Source organism: Homalodisca vitripennis, chromosome 1 (assembly GCF_021130785.1).
Source record: "Homalodisca vitripennis isolate AUS2020 chromosome 1, UT_GWSS_2.1, whole genome shotgun sequence".
Lineage (NCBI taxonomy): Eukaryota > Metazoa > Arthropoda > Insecta > Hemiptera > Cicadellidae > Homalodisca > Homalodisca vitripennis.
The window spans coordinates 33,310,344-33,331,999 of NC_060207.1; the positions used below are offsets into that span (position 1 = coordinate 33,310,344).

A 21,656-nucleotide genomic window follows, 5' to 3' on the forward strand; every position below is an offset into this window, starting at 1 on the left:
CACAAAATATAGCTTAAGAACCTAGTCGGTAAAATAACAAATAACCGTTAGCTGACATACATAATATTATTTTAGGTGTAGCCTTTTTTAATTTGTTTTCTTTTTCTGAACAAAGATAATACTAATACGTAATATTCCTTCAATTAGTTATTTCATAAATACCATTAACATTTTTTTCACATAAGCCTTATTTAATGTGCTCAAATTGTTACTTTGGGGCAAAAAAGTACAAAAATCACATTTTACAATCTATTTATTACGAAAATATAATAATATAATACAAAATTCGATCACTATTTTTAAAATGATAGGTGGAAGTGAGGATGAGGTGATGCAACCTACAATCGTGAAAACCCAAACTTGAGCAAACTCTACTGCTACATTCGCCGTTGAATTAAGGAGACTTACTATCACATTGTGCTTTTTATTGGAAAATTCTTTTTAAATGTAATGAAATGGTTGAAATGTCAATGAGGTCAAAGTTATTTGGTTACAGAAAGCAGTATGATACATATTGTTAGTTAGATATGTAGACACTTTAACCCAATGATCAGATTGGTCCGCGTCGCAAACCCCGGTTCTTGACGTCATAGCTCTGACGTCACACCCGGACAAGTTAAGCGACTGGGCCAAAGTTTCTCCATTTCTACTCCGTTAGTCTCATTAATCCAAATGGAAAGGTAATAATGGATGATGATACAATATATCTAAGTTGTACAGGTAAACCTTAACCTACTGCATATATAGTATTGCTATAACATCGGGTTTCCCCTCCTACAATATTATTGCTTGTGAATACGAGGCTATAATATACGAGATAAAATCACTTATCGAACAAGAACCTCCACAAATATATTGCTTTTGTATGAACACTTGAAATACACGATTGCTTACAAGTATTGCTTATCTCGTCAAAAATGGCAAAACATTGTTGGTGAAAATTGTTGCAAGGACATTTTTCTATTGGTAAAAATTATTCATAAATCACTAATACTGTACTTTCAAAATTTGTACGAAACTATACTAAAACAAACATTTATATTAAGTATATAATTATCTAATGTGTCATTTAAGAAATAGTAAATTATATTAAATAAATATAAGGAACTTCGTTGTATTACATCTTATATAATATTAGAACATTTCAATATATATATGATTAAAGATATACAAACAGATCTGACTAGGCTTTTTGAACCTCTATTCGTGTTAAATAGTACTTTTTTATCTATAGATAAATTGACCTTCGCAGAAGGTTATTCACTGAGTTGGTTGACTAAATCATTGTTATCAATACCAATATTCATTTTGAGTAATGAGTTATTGAAATTATTGTAAAAAGATTTACTGTAAACTTCATATAAACCTACAAACTACAACATGAAACATTTATGTTTTCGTTCTCAAAGTTTTCTTACCTCGCGTTATCGCCAATAATGAATTTACAAAATACAAATTTACAAAAACTAGTAACAAAACAAATTCTCACACTAACACACAACTACGCGACCATTCACTACGTGCTGACTCTCTTGGAACAATGTTATTTGTGTTTTTGTAAATTATTTTGTTGTGAATCAAATTAATACTGTCCTGATGTTTTCAATTGTTTGTCACACTCACACTTGTACTTTTTGTGATTAATGCACACTTTACTTATCGCTTTATAATTCATTTCTTACTTAGGATTTTGATTACTATAATCGAAGAAAAACTGTTTCGGCTACCCAAATAAATATTCATTGCAAGTATAGTACAAATAGTTTTCAATATTCCCTTGAAAAATAATTAAAAACGTAAATGCCAAACTGTCATCTACGACATGTAAAACTAGCGTACTATTGAAAGTTGGAAACTATAATAATTATAACACTGTTCCTTTGTATATGTGAAACAATCAACCTAGATTCTATTATTCACCTCAACCTAACAATACGTTTTATCGTTAAATAAAACGCATATAAACTACAATATTGCATACTCGATGTTTACATCAGAATGTGACTTCTGCCTCAGTTTATTGCTCTATATTACAGTATAGGCCCACTATTTATACACGGCTATATAAACTCCTTAATACCTATTGCTTCTTATCGCTATTTAAGTACTGGAATGTATCATTGACTAGACTCCACTCGTTATGATTTGTGATTCGCTCAAAAATTATCAGTTCATTGAACAGTTCGTTGAACAGAAGAATATCTGGAGTATTAGACCTGGTGGATCAGATTAAGAGCAAATTGAAAAAGATTGTAACAATAAACTACTGAAGTAACATGCCAATGTGTATACTTGTAAGAAATAGTAATGGATAGAACAAGAAAGGAGAAAAAAGTAAATGGCAGGTAAGAATATAAAGAGAAGAATTACAAGACACACAATTACAATACACATACTAGACACTGAAGAGTAGAGAAGAAAGATACAGATTTTAAGAGAAGGAATATTTTAAAATATAGGCAAGATATGTGCTACGGTACATGTATTATAGTAGCAAGCAAGGATCTAGTAGTTGGACAGAAATAGAATAGTAACAGTTAAAACGTTTTAGTTAAATGAAATGCACTACATAATGCATAACATAATGATAGGAGAGATAAGAAAAAGAGGAAGATTAGAGATAGAGGAAAAGAAAGAAGAGATCAGAAAAAACATACATCAAGTACAGTATATGTAAAGAGTGGTAAGAAACATTAATGGTTAGAAAGGTGTATTCCTTACAAATACTGCTATAAGAACTAATAAAGGACATTAATATAACACGACGTTTTAAGGATGAGATTTTTAAAAAAAGATTGCTTCATGATATTTTCGCCTGTTACAAATTTGTATTCAAGTCCTACGAATGCAAGCCTGTTGTTTATATATGCAAACGAGAGCAGCTGTATTGTTGTGGCTGTGGAATAGCACTCGCACATCGCTATGTCCTAAATGATCTGAATCCCCGGTCCTGGAATGACATTGTTTTGTTTGGCAGGGGTTAGTTCCCCCAGGAGCAGTTCGGGTGGTAGGGGGTAGGGAGTTGGGAGAGCAGGAAGGGGGAGGGAGTTTCATTGTCGTTCGAATGAGAGATGGAGTTTTTAACTATTACCGGAATTAAAACCCATTACTGGATTGTCGAGGATTTAAAACCTCCGCACTTTCTACCTCGCATACTCGATATATAGCCTACCTCCGCATGCGATTCTGCTAAAATATCGCCCTACCTCTTGCCGGTGAACAGTCAGGGACATTTACATTCGTACAATGAACTGCCGGCTCGCCTCCTTGCTAGACATCACTGGTGTTCTTCTTTCATATGGTAATGCTCGGCAATCCTACATAATACACGGTTCTTCGAGCTTTTGTGTGTTTCACGTGGTAGATTATTTCCATTATATGGAATTCTTTACGTTAAAGAAATACTTTATAACCGTCCAGTAAAACATATATCCAATTTTGTGTGTTTTGTAACATGTGTGGTTCCGATTATAACAGGCTTAATAGATTATTCAGCAGCTCTAATGATGGTGGCAACGTCCTCCTCTATTGACTCACAATTAGCACTCTAAGCCACTACCAAACACGGGGCAACAAACGGCATCTGGGCTGTGAGCGCTGTTTGTTTGCCGACGTTGCAGAGCAAACACGGGCGACCTCCCCTAAAACCAATATACGACCCTGCGTGCCCCTCGCCTCGCGCTGTCCCCGTAGCCCATACTGCTACTTAGGCTTTCTCCCTTGGGTGACCCCCCCCCCTTGCAGTAGACGCGAGCAGTGTGAAATGCCAGTTGATTGTTAACAAACATCGCAGTGTAAAATAGCAACAGCTTTAAAATGAAAACATAATACAGAAACGTGATAGAAGATCTAAAGTGAGATACAAATTCATATTAGGTATCATTTTTTATCAAATACTTTAAAACATAACAACAATTATTGGAAGAGATTTTTTAAAAGTGAGAGTATAAGAAAAAAGGAAATAAATACTAGAAGAAGATAGAGTTACACAACACACAGAAGAGAAAGCTTCATAAGCATGATAGAATGGAAGTAGTAGGATTTAATACTATAACATCAAGAACGTAAGAAGCGATAGAAAAGAGCTACGACACTGAGAAGTAAGTTGTGTGGTCAAACCTGTGTATAGTTCTAGAGAAGAGATGTGCAAAGTGACAGGAGAGACAAGTTCACATTCAAAGCGACATAGAGATAGAGAAAAAAGGAAGAAAAAGTAAACAGTACTGAAACAGAAGAGATGAAAGTACTTACACGCATAAGTTTACGCAATAGGTAAAAGAGAAGGTAAAAGAGATAGATAGACAAAAGCAGAGTAGAAAGTTAAAAATGTAAAGCAACTCGTTAGTCAAGTTATTATGTATATGGCATTGAAGCACCTTAATATTCTTCTGTACTAAATAAAGAACATGTGACGTGTTGTTAATAATATATGGTACCTTAATAATACGTACCGAGTTAAGTTCAATCATAATCATAAATTTTATCAATCAATCATAGATCAAATGTAATAAAACAGTAAAACTTGTTCTGTGTATTATTACACACATTATCAGGATATTTCCACATCAATAATTTATCAAATTATAGAGCGAATCACAAAAACCAGTTAAATTCTCTTAAATTAACGTAACAAAACTGAAGCATACACTCTAACTACATGTTATTGCACTAATTCCACCCCCGCCACATGCTATCTTACAGAAAAGCTTACTTATATAATATGTACACGCATTAAATGTAAGAATACTGCATGACTAGCCACTTCATTAAGCTCGGACTAGAATACATCTATATTATTTGGAATGTTTATGTACGGTTGCTGTAAAAAACATAGTCTTTTAAAAATATCATGAAGAAGAGACTTAGTAACAATGGTTTTGGTATTTTACAATAAATACAAATATATTAACAATCTTTGGATTACTAGCTGACCTGACTGGGTACATTGAAGCCGCAGCCTTTGAATTCTAGCTGAGTATGTAGGCTTACACAGCCAAATTAAACATATATATTCTACCATGCCTGTTATGATATAATATGTAAACTGAAAATTTGTAAAATTTTGTAAAGAACAATTAATAGGCCCACTTGAAAAATATACACTCATAAAATCCAGGAGTAAAAAAATACGAACTTTAAAATTTTATTTTATATTATAATTTTTAGTAAATTAATGTGCAATACTACTTTATCATGTATACCGTTTTAGATTTGCAATATGTTTATTATTTTTCAGAGTAAACTTTAAATACTTTAATTTTTTAATGTTACTACAATCATTGAAATATTTTATTACATGGATTCTACTTTAGTTTTTAATGAATGTATGAAATGACAAGCATGGTCTGCAAATGAACTGTATAATCCGACATCGAAGACTACTCTAACACCTAAACGGCAACTAAATGTGGAGTGCCCTACTCTACGGGTGAGATCTTTGGCGACACGGCAATTTCCAAGAAATGTTACCTTTAACTCGAACAAAACAACTCGTAACAGCTTATATACCCATGAAAACCTTATGATAAGTGCACTATATACAACAATATTACAAATCTAACGATAGAATAAATATAAAACATTGACTAGTAGACAATCGTTGCATTCTTTGATAAATACTTCGTTGTTTAGAAACGCGTTGTTCAGTTCAGAACACGAGAAAAAGAAAAATTATATGCAAAACCCTTTATCAAACAATACATATCTGTTGTATGAAAAGCTCTAAAAACTTCAGGGGCCTAAGACAGAAAACTGCTATCAGAGCAACTATAAGACGATAGCTTAACTAGGAATATACACACTGAGCCAGAAATAATACACACGACTTTATAACAATACTTTAAATACAAATCTATAGCGCTCTTTTGATTTCTTGTTTAAACTATGACTTAGATATAATCTGACTAGACACGAAAAGTGGACGGTGCACAGCGTCTATACTAAGGCTACGTGAGGCAAGGTAGGGGCGTCTTCGGCCAAAGAATCCCTTTCCTCTTGGATCATCCCTGTATTGAACGATTTGACTAGAACCATTGACTAGAATGAAAATAAAACTACGGTCTTCAACAATAATAAAAACTAAACGTAAATTACGTAGAGACAGAATCGTTGCAAGACGATAGTGAAGATATCCAAGGAGTAGAAGGGGACTCCTACCCACCATCATAAGGCTAGATGGATGGGGGGTAACCGGGACTTCTGGATGGACTCACTAGAACATCGCTCTCCCCCAGGCAGGCTGACTCGAGGTGTTTGTTGAGGTAGGACTTGAGGGCGAAGGACTTGTGACATCGCGTACACTCGAAGTTCTTGTCGAGCGAGTGCGTCTGCATGTGCGCGCGCAGGTTGGAACGGTCGGCGAAGCTCTTGCCGCAGTGAGCGCACCCGTAGGGCTTCTCTCCCGTGTGTGAGCGAAGGTGTCCTTGCAGCAGCCAAGGTCGCGAGAACAGTTTGCCGCATATGCTGCAGCCATGCGTCAGCTTGTGCGTCAGCAGGTGCATCGCGAGAGCCGGCATGCTGACGTACGCCTTGCCGCAAGTCATGCACTTTTTGGCCGACTGAGAATCCAGGCTGCGGTGTGTCTGCTTATGCCTCGACAGGTTTGATGAGGTGGCGTATTGTTTACCGCACTCCGAACACGTGTACTTCGGCCTGGAATCTTCTTCTATCAGTGCACCCATGGATTTCCTTTTAGATCTACCGTCACTTATGAAGAAGGCCTCGTAGGTGTAAGCGACGGTCTTCCCTGTATTAGATTTGTTCTCCCGCTGGACGGCAGGGATCGGTGCAGGTGTAGATGCGCTGAGGTCCAGGATAGCGTGAGCCGCCGAGAGGTCCTCCTCGGCCGGCCGCCATGGTATCGAAGGCCGGTCATCCAAGGAGTACGGTCTGTAAATGTCCTTCTTTTTGGGAGGTAGAGAGAGGGCCGCTCCCGTGCTCGTGAAGCACATAGCCAGCGACTTCTGCCTGGGAGGATGGCGGAGTTCTGATGGTGTCTGGAGGGTGGCGTACGATGGTGGAGTGGCTGAAGGCTCACGAGGCAGGAAAGCAGAGTAGTGGGATAAGTCATAGCCTGCAACAAATTGCAATCACATTACCACACATATAATATTTATTGCTGTAACAAGAGATATTAAAAGCAACTTTTATTTATACACCTATTACAGGAGGCATTTCTGTTTGTGGCTGACAAAATAAAGTTTTGTATTTTTTGTTTTTATATACGAAAAATATTCTTTCTTATCAGGACAAATTGGTGGTGACATGTGTTTGTTGATATACATGAAACCGTACATACATGAAAGTTGAATGATAAAATTCTAATTGTGCAGTACTTAATAGTTTAAGCAGTTTTAAGATTATTTAAAATTGAAATCAAGTATATTTTTCTTTGGCAACACGCGTACTATACCAACTTCGATCATCTACAGGAAAAACTAATGTCCCATTAAAACAAGTAATTTAACAAAAACGAACGGAAGTCAAATGGTGGATAAAATTTGTCTATAATAAACAGTAAAAATTATTTTCAACGTGTTGCTGATGTGTATAAATGATATCCAGATTTAAAATACTACTTAGAATCGTGCAACATAGAATCGAAATTTGAGCTCACTGTTCATAATAAGCAAATACAAATTTCGATGAACTCTTTCAAAGCAAAGTAATGGTTACACCAAAGTACATAAATCACTTTAATATTTCATTATATCTTCATAAATAGCACATCATAAAAGTTTATTAAAAAAATATATGTATGCTTGGAATTTACGATGCTAACAATACTAGACGTGACTATTATCTATGCTATACCTAAAAACCAACACTAAATATTTAAGCAAAGCGTATTAATTATTATTATGCACATCGCGTTACAATATGTATACTAAGAAAGAATTCAAAGGAGAAATTATTGACCCCTTGCCCCTACGACATGTAAAGTCTTAGATGACATATAATCATGATTGTTCCTAAAAATTAATTTTGTATCTTATTTACTCCACCATTGAAAAAAATAATACAACTTTGGACCTTTCTTCATAAAGTACCATGAGCGCACAGTTCCCGGTTTAATGAAACATGCGACTTCTACTGTTTCAACCCTACAATACAACATAATGCTTCAAGTCGTGCATCTCGAGTAAGTCAATCTCTACCGAAAGAGCTGGGAACAGTATTACCGTCTACAATGAAGTATTAAGCCACACACAACTCGGAAGCAAGTGATTGTTTAAGTTGTGAGTGACGTCAGCAGATCTGCTCCGAGCACGTTCATTTCAGATCTTATTAAACTTTGCCATATCACATGGGCCAAGTTGGGAGCATTTTGCTGTCAGCTGGGAGAGATCTTCGGGGTTTTGACACAACTTTATCGTTAGGGGAGAAAGTTTGCCGGGATGAAACTTGGACGCCGCGCTCGTCGCGCCGACAAGAAACAAAGTGACGAGATGAGACTAAAAGGAAAGTGACATTGAAGAAACACTTGTCGGAGTTGGTGCGGGATTTGGGCTGAGTTGCGTCGTTTACCGATTAGTCACGTTCTGCCTAAGCCAACAAGCCCAAATAGACTTCTACTTAGTTTGCGCAGACTTAACTCCTGTCTTATCTTCTCTGGCTTGTTCTCGAGCTGGATATCCTCCAGCTCTTTGTTTGTTTATGTCGTATTAAAGGTTTTCTGTTCGGACTATCTGTAAAAATGTGATCGTATTAAAAATATGCAATGAGAAAATCAAATAATATTTTAAGGATGATCGTCGTTTAATTTTCAACCACACGTTAATACATTTCATCCTTATGACTCTAATAATATTTTTCTGTAGAAAGAAAAAACTAAATTAGATACTAAGACTGATACTTAAAAGCAACAAATCTCAGTTACTAAACTAAATGTGTTTCTAAGCAGAACAGATTTTCTCTGTTATACTACTGAACAAATATTTAGAAAATAATCAATCCTTATAGTGCTAAATATGTATTGGTTTTAAAATGGCTAGGGAGAATAAGTATGCTCTAGGTAGTTCGCCTGTAGCACAGCTTGGGTTAAACTTTAATTTGTAGAATCAAGATTTGCTTTAAAATAGCACTCAAATTAATATATATATTTTATAGTTCATACTATGCAAAAACAGAATAATAAAGCTATTGGGTAATGTAAATTAACAGAGTTACTCAAGTGGTACAAATCTGCAATTCGGTAATGTAGTTAAACGTAATAAAGCTTCGTTTTACTCGCCACTGTAACATGCAACTGGTAATAAATGACGGAACGCCATGCTGTCGCTACTCAAGATTGAAACACAAAGTGGGTTGGAGAGAACAATAGAGGCGAAGTTTCGGAATAGTCAACACGAGCTGGAGAGCGTGTTTGCTCCCGGAGCCGGTCCCGTGGGAGAGCAAGGAGTAGACCCGTCCCGCTACAATACGGCTGGATCAGCCGACTGGAATAAGGATCCGGCAGAATTAGCTTTCATCCTCAAGGCGCGGGCGGCTGCTTTATCTTGTTTGCAAACTCTGGGTCCTCCATCCTTCCCTACTCATTACAATATTTCCACCTTATTGTCATTCTTTTCATTATCTCGTTAAGCTTCTTTGTCTCGAGCTCCAGTCCCCTCTATGCCCTTATCTTCACACGGAGATAAAATGGATTTGTCTGATTCACTACTCATCGCTGATTCTCCGTTTATACTTTAAGTTACGTATTGCGTCATAATGTGATAATGGAACAAACCTGTTACATTATATAAATAATTCAACATACATTTTTTATTGTATTTATAATAATTAAACGAATGAGTAACAATTCAGGAAATGACTGCGAAATACAATGAAGTTTACTTTTGTAAAGTTGCAAGCACAAACAAGCACAGGAATTGTATTATATCAAAATATATTTCCTTGTGGCCTTTCAGCAGCACAAAGCTTGAAGTAGCACATAGCGGTAATGAAAGCCGACTTTCAATAAGCTGTTGGCAGCGCAAGAGCTTTTGGTAAGACTTTGTAGAATCGTTAAAACTTGGCGAGTTTGTTTGTTGTGGAGCAGCTCATTATATTAACGAACTTGTCTCGCTCGCTGCTCCACTGCGAGGGTCATTTAGCTTTAATTGTGTTTGTCTTGAGCTCGCTCCGCTCAAGATGTGAGTCAACACGCCGCAATCCCACTGTTGACTCGCCGTCCATTATCCCGCGCAAACCCATTGTTTACCCGCCAAAACTTTTTGTGACCGGTTCTGTTTGTTTTGCCCCTAAAAGCGCTCCAATCAACTTGCTGCGTCTCGCATTCCAACGTTCTGTAAACGCTGCTTTACTCTTGACGTGTTCGCGTTCAAGAAACTCCGACTTATTGCATTTGCTTTTTAACGAGTATCCGGTGAATGCTTTAAGTCGAGCCGTAATTAAATTAAAACTACAACAAACTTGAACGATTTTGTGTGTATTGTAACTCTTGACTTGTTTACTATATCATTGGCTACGCTTTCATGAGTTTTGGTTCGAAATACTGTTCTAATAATAAAAAATGTTTTAAATTATTATCTCTTACACATTTCAAATGTATTGTAATGAATATGTTAGTATGTTATATTATATAGAAAAGAAATGTTTCAAAATTAAATAAACAATGAAATAATTTGAATAAAATAACTATATATATATATATATATATATATATATATATATATATATATATATATATATTATTTATATAATTGATTTCTATATATTTTTATATTATTTATGTACATAATATTATGATATATATGTATATATAATTATATATATATATATATATATATATAGTTTTTCTTAATAAACTTCGAATCACAAAAAGTACTTGCTCTGCCGTGACTCGAACCCTGATCTCTCGGATATAATATATAATATATTATATATCATAATATATAAATCAATTATATATATATATATATATATATATATATATATATATATTATAATTTTAAATTAAATTTGTAGATAATAAAATAAATATATATATCTATATATAAATATATATATATATATATATATATAATATTCGTTATTTATTCCAATTATTTCATTGTTCATCTAATCTTTAAACATCGTTCTTTTCTATTGCTTACATAAAAGTCAATACACAACTGTCCAATAATTATAAATTTATTTTACAAATGTCTACAAATTTTATTTTAAATTATTGTGTATTTTCCTTTACAGCAATCTTTTATTTTACAATAAGAAGAGCTTCTCCTTAAATGAAATTTGTATTATAGTTTTAACCCTTTCACATAGATTATAGTTCGGTTGAAAGCGGAAATATTACAATGAGACACTGCTTCTTCCTCCCTTTGATATTGAGAACAGGGTAAAGTTTGCCTTTCATTTCTGAGAAAGGCTCCAAAAAGCCAGATCTCATCACGGTCTGATTAATAATCCAGCATTCAAGGAAAGAGGCCATTCTCTCTTGCGTCAAGAATAATCAAGGCCGTAATGGAAGTATAATGGCAGTCTTGGAGCCGGATTAATGAAATGATAATACGTTTGTTTCAAGGCTCTCGCAGAGTATTGATTCGGCCGCTGAAAACTCATTGTTTCCCATTGACTGGGAGCGCAATTAAGTCCCCTTCGTCAAGACATTAACCCTAATCGCAATGGCAATCTTTGTCTGCAGCGGATTCTTTCTCCGGCAAAACAGTGTAAAATTTTAAAAGAGAATTCCTCGCCCTCCTGCATGCCCCGAGTTCCCCTCACGTTTAATTTATCCTAACGGCGCGCAGCTTGTCCGAACGATTGTTCCTCGGCTATTGTGTGCCCTAACAAGAGCCAATTCCAGTGGAAACGCGGAGTATTTGCTTAATAAATGGCGCTTCATCTATAATACAAGGCGCCGAGGAGGCTTACGGCCCACTCCGCTCGCAACACTTTATTAGGCTTTACGCTCTTCAATTTTATTTATTGCTTATTCACACCTTTCCATTTTCAAGGGCTGTATTATTTCCCCCTCCATTCAGGATATAACTTTCTGTAAAGAGGAAAGTTATTTAAAATTGTATTCGCTCGTTGTGAGCACGGGGATATTTCATTGCGGCACCGCGCTAACCCCTAACAAATGAATTTAAGGTTCCACTCTAACCAAGACAAGCAAAGGAATGTAACTTCGTTTTAATTGTACACAATTACTTCGTTATTAAAAAGGATCACTTGAATTTCGATTCTATATTTGTAATAATTTACCAGGTGTAATTCAGACTTGCTTATCGTGCAATCACAGCTAGCGTCGATAATACTGATCAATTAGATGATAAATCGCAGATGGAAAATCTCACACTGGAATAATCTAATTTACTAACTGGTTCATAACGGTTTGAATAATGGCTGATCTACATATTATGTGAATTTTACTGCACCAAAATCACCGACACTACCAAAACCTAACAATTCCCAAAATACATTTCGAAATTAATAAAAGGCGTGACTGCAGATCCTCACTGCTTCACTCCTTGACTCTAACTCTGTCTTGCTTCTAGCGGCGCTTCCTGTCGGCCTTTCTTGAACCTTGAACTCAACTGGCTTATCTACTGTGTGTCCAAATATCACCAATCATAGCTTGGAGAGACGTATTTAGGAGGTACTAATTCACACAGCAATCCAATTAATAATGTTATCTAATATATAAAAATGAAACTGTTCGTGTGTAACAGCATCACTCACAAACGGCTGGACGGATTCGCCTAATTTTTTTTTAATTTGTTCGTCTTGATCTGTAGAAGGTTATAGGATACTTTTTATCCCTTTCCCGATTCAGGATTCCGCCCCACTGGTTACAGAAATACCCGTAAGAAATGCATTGCAGCAAACATATGTTATTAAGTGAAAGAGTCTTTTCAAATTTTTAATCAGCTGTTCTTTGTAAACATATATAATGCGACAAAAAATATATTTATATATAAATTTCTTTACACTTATAGTTTTTAAAAGCATAGAGTAAGCTTAAGAGAAACGACAAATTTTGTTTAAACTGTTTCTGCAATCATAATATATAAAAATGAATGTTTGTGTGTTTGTCCTTTATAGACTCAGAAACTATTGGACCGATCACTATGAAAATTTGTATTTTTCTATTTAGAAGGTTTTATACGCAATGCCCATTGATGTAACTAACCACCAGGCTGTACTGCAAGATATAAAAGTTATCAAAGCGCCTGCACATTATAAACTGCAATTACAACACAGTAGTTACGTATATTAAAATATCCAAACACTATTTGAAGGCAAAGAAATATACGGGCAAAGCTTAAGAGACGCGTGCGAAGCCGCGGGAAACAGCTAGTATTAGATAAATATATATACAATAATAAACTTTTTAACACTTTACATCAAAAAGTGTCCAAAAGGTTTATTATTGTATAATATACAACAAAACCGCCTGAAGTGGAGTACAGGTTTATAAAGCGCCGACAAAATGATGTTCGCCAGCCAAGATCCGAGAGGCAGCGGGCGGAGACGCAGTACGGTAACAGCTGCTGGCGCACTCCCTTCCAATTAAACCGAGGCAAAACACGCGCAGTTTTTGGCCATTGTACTTAAGCTGCTGCTGCCCCGTTAATGAGCGAGGGAGAGACCCACATTTTCGCTACATTTACGCATGCAAATGAGGGTATGAGCTCCTCACACGCGGTGACCACTTGTAACAATATTGCCCGCCGCAGTGGCTGGCAGGGCTGCATAAACAAGGGACGGGCAGACGTTCGGCCGGATTACACACGGTATAAATACTATTATACGAGTATATAAAATACTACAGGATTTATACAACCCAGTGGTGTCAAAAGTGATATTAAGTTCTTTAAAAATGGGAATTGTATTATTAGAGGCTATTATAGCTGTTTTCAAATAACGTTAACATTTGGTGATACTGTATTAAACATTTGTGCTATTTGACAATTGATTCAATAGAACGATTGTATAACATATTAATAGGTTTTACTATGTTCCATGCCTGAGCAAATATTTAGTAACAGATTAGTGTTATTTCATTTTGCTTTCAAATTTTATACCAGTATGAAAAAAGAATATTCGACAATAAACATAGAAATATTATTTTTTTCAGATTGAAGGTTCAATAGTATTTAAATTTTAATTTAACAATTGATCTCGAAAATGGTGGTTTTAAATCTATAAAATGTATGATTTTTACTAATAATAATTATTAATTGATTTTACAAAATATTAACGATTTTCTATCAAAGCTAGTTATTAATTATTTTTGGGACAAATCATACCATTGTTTTGATATCACTAACGTCCGTTACTTTTTTTCATTGATGAGAATTTACAATACGATAATCTAATGTAATTAATTTTACTAGCAATTTCCTGATACATGCTTGTTCATTATGACTGTAAACTAACCACGGAAGGGCTCAGTTTTAAAGCATGGACGAATAATATAATCAACAAATCCATTCTTTATTGACATTAAACATCCAGTTGTGGACTGAATTAGCATCTCTCGTCCCTCGTAATCGAACGCAAATCTGTCCAAGCGTAATTACATTAGGAACGGCGGAACGGAACGGTTTATAAAAGTAAATCCGTGTGTGGAGATAACACAGTACTGCCGGTTATCTTTCATTGTGGCGGGTTTGTGACAGTGGTTCGATTGTGGCTAGGACCGGGCGGTTGTGGGGGGAGGGGGGTTTAATGCGGGAATGACAGCACTAATCGCATTAAAAATGGCGGGAAAATCAACATGGGATTGACTTGCTTTGTATGGGGATTGGAACGTTGGGTAAACACTGACAAGTATTGGAAATACTTTAAACCTCGGGTTGGATGTTTCCAGAGCGCTAGGTGCAGCAGAGTCGCTCGATACTGCCGCCTGGCGCGCTCCCGTCTCTTTATTTATGGTAATTACTTTGCCAGATGTTTGCGATAAAACGCATTTTAGAGTTCCTCCCGAAAATACCTGCGAATTTGCTTTATGTTACTTTAACGCCAAGCGAAGTATAGTAGTAACAGTGCCTGTGTACTAAATCAAATAAAATATTTTAACAATATACAAGATAAAAACTGTTTTTATTACCTTACTTTTAAAGAGAGTACAAGCTCTCAAACACGTAGTATATTTATATTCACTGTGTAGAGGCTAATACATTGTACTTATCTATATTTAACTATGAAATTTAATTATTGTGCTGTAATGTAAGTACTAAACCGCGTGACTGGTGAATTTGGTCGCTTGTGGAACAATTACATTACGGTTAGAAGAACTGCAATAAGGTAAGCATGTCAATATCAATATAACTTATAACTTGGAGATTATTTAGAAAAATATAAATTAATTTGGCGTCACATTAGAAAATTGTTATGGTATCGGAAGTGAATAAATTACGTGTTTTCAGAAAAATAAATGTTATTTTTAGCTCCTTGATTTATCAGTAACACATTGTTACCAGTTTTTGAAGTCGGTACATTTTGACTTAATTACTTATTTTACTTAATTTATATTGTTTAAAAATCTATGTCATTGAAACTATTTAATACCTAGATTGTTTAAGCAAGAATCAGAGTTAATCTATTAAAGTTTATGTTACGTATCTCAAACTTATTCGGTACGTCAGTCATGATGTTGCAGTTCACTAGTATATTGTAATATGAGTGTAATACTATGTATTGGTGTTTTTCAGGACACGTTGGACTGAACCTTTCACTCTTTACAAGTAGTGAGAAATGTACAAATTAAAAAAGTATATCTGACAATTTGACAGGAATAATAATGATTACCAGCATGAGAAAATAACACAAATACCTGTTCCCGATTAACTGTGTTAATTATTTGCAACGCTATTAGTTTAAGTAGGCTATATGGCGAGTTTAGTTCACATCTCAATGATTCTTACCCAAGGCAAACACGAAATTCTCTATACGTCAGAAACCACATTAGCACTATTGGAGGCTCCTGGCAACTCTTCCCGGAAATTGAATGTCTGTAAATGACGCAAGGCCGAACTTAGCTTAAGATACAAGATGAAGTTTCATCGAACTTGTCAGCAAGTGCAAAGTTTTTCACTTCACTAAATAAATTATTTTTGATTTTTTTTTTAAGCTATTTTAAAATAACTCACCTTATTTATATTTTTCTGTCTATAAAAAATACAATGTTAATGGTCTATTTATGTCTTAAAAAAAATTATCATTTTTGCCCCGGTTGTTTTAACCTCACGGTGAACCAAAAGCCAAAGTACTATTAGTTGTTTTAGCACACTAAACAAACAAATGTCTAACCATCTAAACCTTACAATTACAACTGAATCCTTAGTCTTCATGTCCTATACTCCTTGCTCCTCCATACCACTTTTATCGTATAGGACACTGGCTACCAATCCTTTATATAAAGAATTCTGAAGTGTGGAATTCGTGTTCAAGCGATTTTCAAGCGAGTGAACCGGGGATTGTTATCAAAGAGACCAAGGGCGCTCTATAATTATTGATACATTAATTCTAATGAAGAACGAATCACAGAAAGTGCCAGATCTCTTACTTGCCAGACGATATGTATTTATCTTTGTATATTTTATGTTATTTATTATTTTTCCGTTTTTAGTTTTTTTTTTCTGGAAATAACCTCAATATTAATATATCATAGACTATCAGTTATCCACAACTTCGTACGCAATTTAATTTTGAATAAAGGTACACCATGAATATATTCTTTTTGAATGCATACCGAACAATCCTGAGATAAGTGATAGTCACTAAAATATATTCCAATATCTTGCTTGTTTTATATATCAGTTTAAAGGTGGGGGCTTTAAGTCGGAGAGTGAAACTGTTTTTTATAAGTACCTCTGAAATTTATCGAATTTCTCTTCAATATTTCAAAATATTTTACTGAATAGCTCCAAGGATTTCAGTATGAATTGAACCTTTTTATGCAAGTGTGGAGAAATCCTAATCCTGAAAGGAGTCTTAAGGGGTGTCGGACAGGCCTATCTATCCCATGCTATTTTTTTGATTTTTAGGAACACATTTAGCCAAAACTATCTGACTTAGGATGCTGCAATTTTTTTTTATTTTAAAGTACATGTATTTAAGTGTTGTATGAACGGAGGGTTTTTATTAAAGTATTAATTTATATTTTTTACAGATTTTAAAACTTTTTTAAAAATTACGATGGAAAAAAATGATTTAAAAACTGTGCAAAAATATTAATATGAACGATTTTAATGATCTCTCTGTTTAAAATGTGAAGCTATAAAATAGAAACAAATTTTTAAAAAAAATCAAGAAGATATCTTTTGTTGTTCTTGAGATATATGTTCCTAAAATAAAAAAACGCAAGTTTCTGGGAAATCGCATTTTAATATTTTTAAGAACTGATTTAAACAAAAAACTTACAATCAATGCATTCCAGCCCCAAATGTTGGATTGTCTGGGTCCTCCATCTCTTCATAAGTGTCTTCTAGTCTCTTTTTAGCTAAGGCAAGCTGCTTACGGCACTTTTTTCCATTTCGTGCATCGCTTTCTCTGCTTTTTTTACCCTTAGGTCATCCAGCTACTTCATTACCACAATGCATTGATTGCCTGGGAACATTCCTAGTTTCTCTAAAACTTCTAATCTAACTATGTTACCTTTATTAAAGGTGGCAATAGCTTCATATACACCAAATTGTAGGTTTTCTTCATGACGAATGTTGCCTTTGGGATCCTTGTCCATATAATATTATTCAATGACTTGTTATGATTTTGAGTTCCTTTGTGCAGGCATTTTCGTAGCAATTCTCGGTTTGACAAATCTCTGAAAATGGGTTTAATTTCCTCCATTACTGCTAAAGGTAAGTGGGTGTGAGCAGCATGGTCATACATTGTATTTTCAGCTATCGCTCGCTGGTATTTACACCAACTTTCGTCACCGTTTGGACATAAACCGTCAAAATTGGCGCTGCATCACTCTACTAATATGCTTATAGAAAAAAAAACTAATTGACAAAAATCTATAAATGTGGTATGAAAAGAAAGCTAAAATCACAAGCTTTAAAATTACATCAAAAACAAAAAAATATTTTTTTTGCGAAAATTCATGTCCGACCCCCCTTAAGTCCTGAGCTTTTGAGTTAACACACTTATGAAGTAATAAATTTACTGTAGTCAATTACATTATAATAAAAAAACATAGACGAAGAAAAGCTTCTGCACGAAATTTGTAAAGTGTCTTTGATAGCTCAACAACAACAATAACTGATACCTGTTTAATTTTGTATATTTTAATATACTTATTGTTCTTGACTCGTACAGGTGACTAACGTATTTAATATTTGCTGATTAAAACAAGTCTGTAAATATAATGCGTAATCGAGTGTTACAGGAGTACTCGAGAATAGTGAGTTTTCGAAATAAGAATAGGCATATATGTTAACTAGGGTCCCTAAGAATGTAAACGGTCCAGTAGTTTACACGCACACCCACCATTAGAGACACAGAGACACGCCATTACATGTTTATATAACAATATAGATTTATTTTACTATTATTTCAATACTTTTTATAACTAAAACACTATAAATTCTTATAATTTGGGCAAATTTATTTGAAAACATATTTCAATAAAACTGGCGATTTAATAACAATGCCGAATGTTTAGGTGAATGAGGGACAGAAATTACCTTGTTATAGAGGCGTTACAAGCGCTGGATATTTCCAGGTGCAATGCCGGGACAATGCCTCGCTCCATTGTACAATATTTACTGTTGTTCTGTATATTCCAAACTGGACGAGTGGAAGCAAGACGGGAGAGGGGAGGTTTTAATGTGAAACCGGGGAGAGTTTGCGTTTATCCGTGAAATGGCGAGCTTTGCTCATTTTGCCGGTGTCATTGGGACGCTGATCGACACGGAGTCAGTGGGGCGTATGGCTCAGCGGGGCCGGTCGGTGGTGGATCATTTTTCAGCGCAAATGTCACGCGGTGTCCGACACAAAATGTTAATGACGGGTCGCGGTATAGGTCATCCCAGTACTGCCGGGGTTACTAATGACAATGGCAAAGGTCACATTTGCATCAAGCTGAAAACTGGAATTAAATTAGTATTGATTCGCCCTCCTCGCCCGTCTGGCACAGAGTTCCCCCACTGATTTGTTGTTCTATCGCGGTTATTACAAGTAATCATTTATAATTACTGTTTATTATTTTTATATCTAATAGCATTGTTAACCTATTAGATAATAATACTTTCCCAAGGTAAAAATATTGGCATGGACGAGATTAAAGTAAATAAATGAGATAAGTATTATTTTATTATATCTTCGCTGAAGTTCGTAAATAACGTATTTTTGTCTCAATGGTCATTGATTATATTTTTCAATTAAACCTACCGCAACACATCGAATACCTTCAATTGAAGTATATTACAAAACATTAATGTTAAAACTGCAAGTGTAATTTACCATTTTTAGCCGTAATAAAAACAATTATAATTTTTTCTGAATCCATGAGTATATATTTGGGTTTGATATAATAAACCTTTCATGTTTTACTCTACATTGATACGTTACAAAACGTTTATAATATATTTTTGAAATACTCTTTTATTCAATTACGTTTTAAAGTTCGATTTTGAGTCAGAAAGAATTTTGCACCCATCTCGAATTATTCATATAAAGTATGTAACTAAATAAATAATATATATAATGTTCGTGTTTAGTTCCCATTGCCCCCACTTTTGTATTTCATAAAATATAAGGTTGTTTACATTTATTAATAAACTAACTTCGAATCGACACCCCATAAAAGTATATTCAAAGGTTTTGAAGTCCAATTCTCTCAAATATTGCTTTTACAAATGTAAGTATAATAAGAGATAACTGCTAAATGTGTACTTGTATTGCATGCTATCCATAGCTACAGCATAATCGATGTCAAGTATTAGTTTACAGTTTGGTATACACTATTATTTAAAACTAAATAACACACCTAACTGCTTCACAATACCACCAGTTCGCTGTATTCCCGTTTCCCCGTCTAAAACTGTGCAAAATTCATTAAATAAAAACTGTAAAGAAATGTTACTTCTAAGTGTATTAACCGTTTGATGTAAGGAAATAAAGTTGTATACAAAATAAATATTTATTACGTCTCTAAATTTGCACTTAAATCACAAGAATAACACTTTACTTTACTATCTAAATAAGTACAGCTATCTGAATAAGTACATTCCTAAAATACAAAATCTTATATTTAATTTCTTAATCATTGACCAAAAAAATATCCCTAAATAATTTTTGGGCACGGTGGTGTTTGAAAATTTAGCGGCCTGTATAACAATTGTTTGTATCCAGTTTTGTCTCGGTAATCGTCTGATACTCCATTTATATTACATGTATTTCAAACTCATAACGTCATGTATATTAAAGCCTTTATTTAATAATAGCATAATAAAATATTGATTTATTGTTCATGATAGTTTACTTATTGGTTCTCATATTTCAATATTGAAGGTACTACTTGTATCAGGTAAAATTAGATGTTATATTAATCATGTATTGTTAACTAAATGTGAATCTTTGCGGGATTGTTCTTCCGCTTTTATCAATCACAAAAATGTTGGTCTCTAAACACAGAAACGCAGTCATGAATCAGTAGTTAGACTGCAGTACTAATTAACTATGAGTTGTTTCGGAAATGTGGGAATGATATATTTTTTTTAAATGTATATAGCCTCTTAATGCTGGCCCTAATGTGTTATATTACATCGTTATAGACACTTTCAGTTTGAGAACAACAGAACAATAAGTTTGATGTGTCACCAAAATGTGCAATTTACATCCCGTATTCAATTATTCGGCCGCAATATTGCGCCACATTAGGTAATGTTATAGCCCGTGTATTGGCGCCGATACGCCATAAAGCCTCGACTGGAGGCAAATTAATATTTTAATCTCCGGGCACACGTGGTACAAAGAGCCGGGATTATACGGATCGCTTTTATAATTGCAAACACATCCCCTGAAGCCCGCAGATATTTTTCTACCCCGCGTGGAGCTTGACAAATTGACACACTTGGCGAGCGAACGTCATTTTGTAAAATGGGGGCCATCCGTATTGCCATAGTGGATGTGAGAAGGGTCGTTTTTTGCTGCAATAATACTGATGAACTTTCCTCTTATCTTTTTTTTCTTTTATCAGGCCGATAATCGTGGGTAATAAGTTAAGTTTAAAAACTCTTTTCAAGCGTTTTAAAACCAAGTCAATTCATGTCATGGTCCAATGTTATATCTTTTTACTTTAGGTCAATATTTTGTTTGCATACACTTTGCTGTGCCGTTATAAAAATAAAGATTCTAAATAGGAAATAAAGCAAATGACCTACCAATCAACGTGAGGTCAAAACCTAATGCAAATGACTTTAGGACTAATATAAATGAGAGATTTTTCAGCTAATCATCCTAAGTGAACATATAAACAAGAATAGTTGCTGGTGGGCGAGGCCCTCAGCCATCTGAACCTTAAGTATGCCCCTCGCGAAGAAAGATACCGTCAATGGCACCTGAATCAAACGACCTCAATCTAATTACCCTGTAACCCATACAAAATGCTCCAATCATTTTGTGAGACTCTTAACTCAATTAGTAAACTATTCATTCCAAACAAAATTGTTCTCTCTTTTCTGAAAATTGCTAAAGTGGTT

The 21,656-nt window shown here is 34.7% G+C and overlaps 1 protein-coding gene across 1 annotated transcript in view; it reads right to left on the reverse strand.

Annotated features, from left to right (window-relative positions):
• Positions 1-235: 235 nt before the first annotated feature.
• The window catches only part of LOC124359588 (transcriptional repressor scratch 2-like), a 39,316-nt gene continuing 17,895 nt past the window's right edge, over positions 236-21,656 (reverse strand). Inside the window, exon 2 of the mRNA XM_046812473.1 lies at positions 236-7,072. Coding sequence (XP_046668429.1) covers positions 6,171-7,072 — 902 coding nt within the window. The 3' untranslated portion in view covers positions 236-6,170. The remainder of the gene's footprint in view (positions 7,073-21,656) is intronic.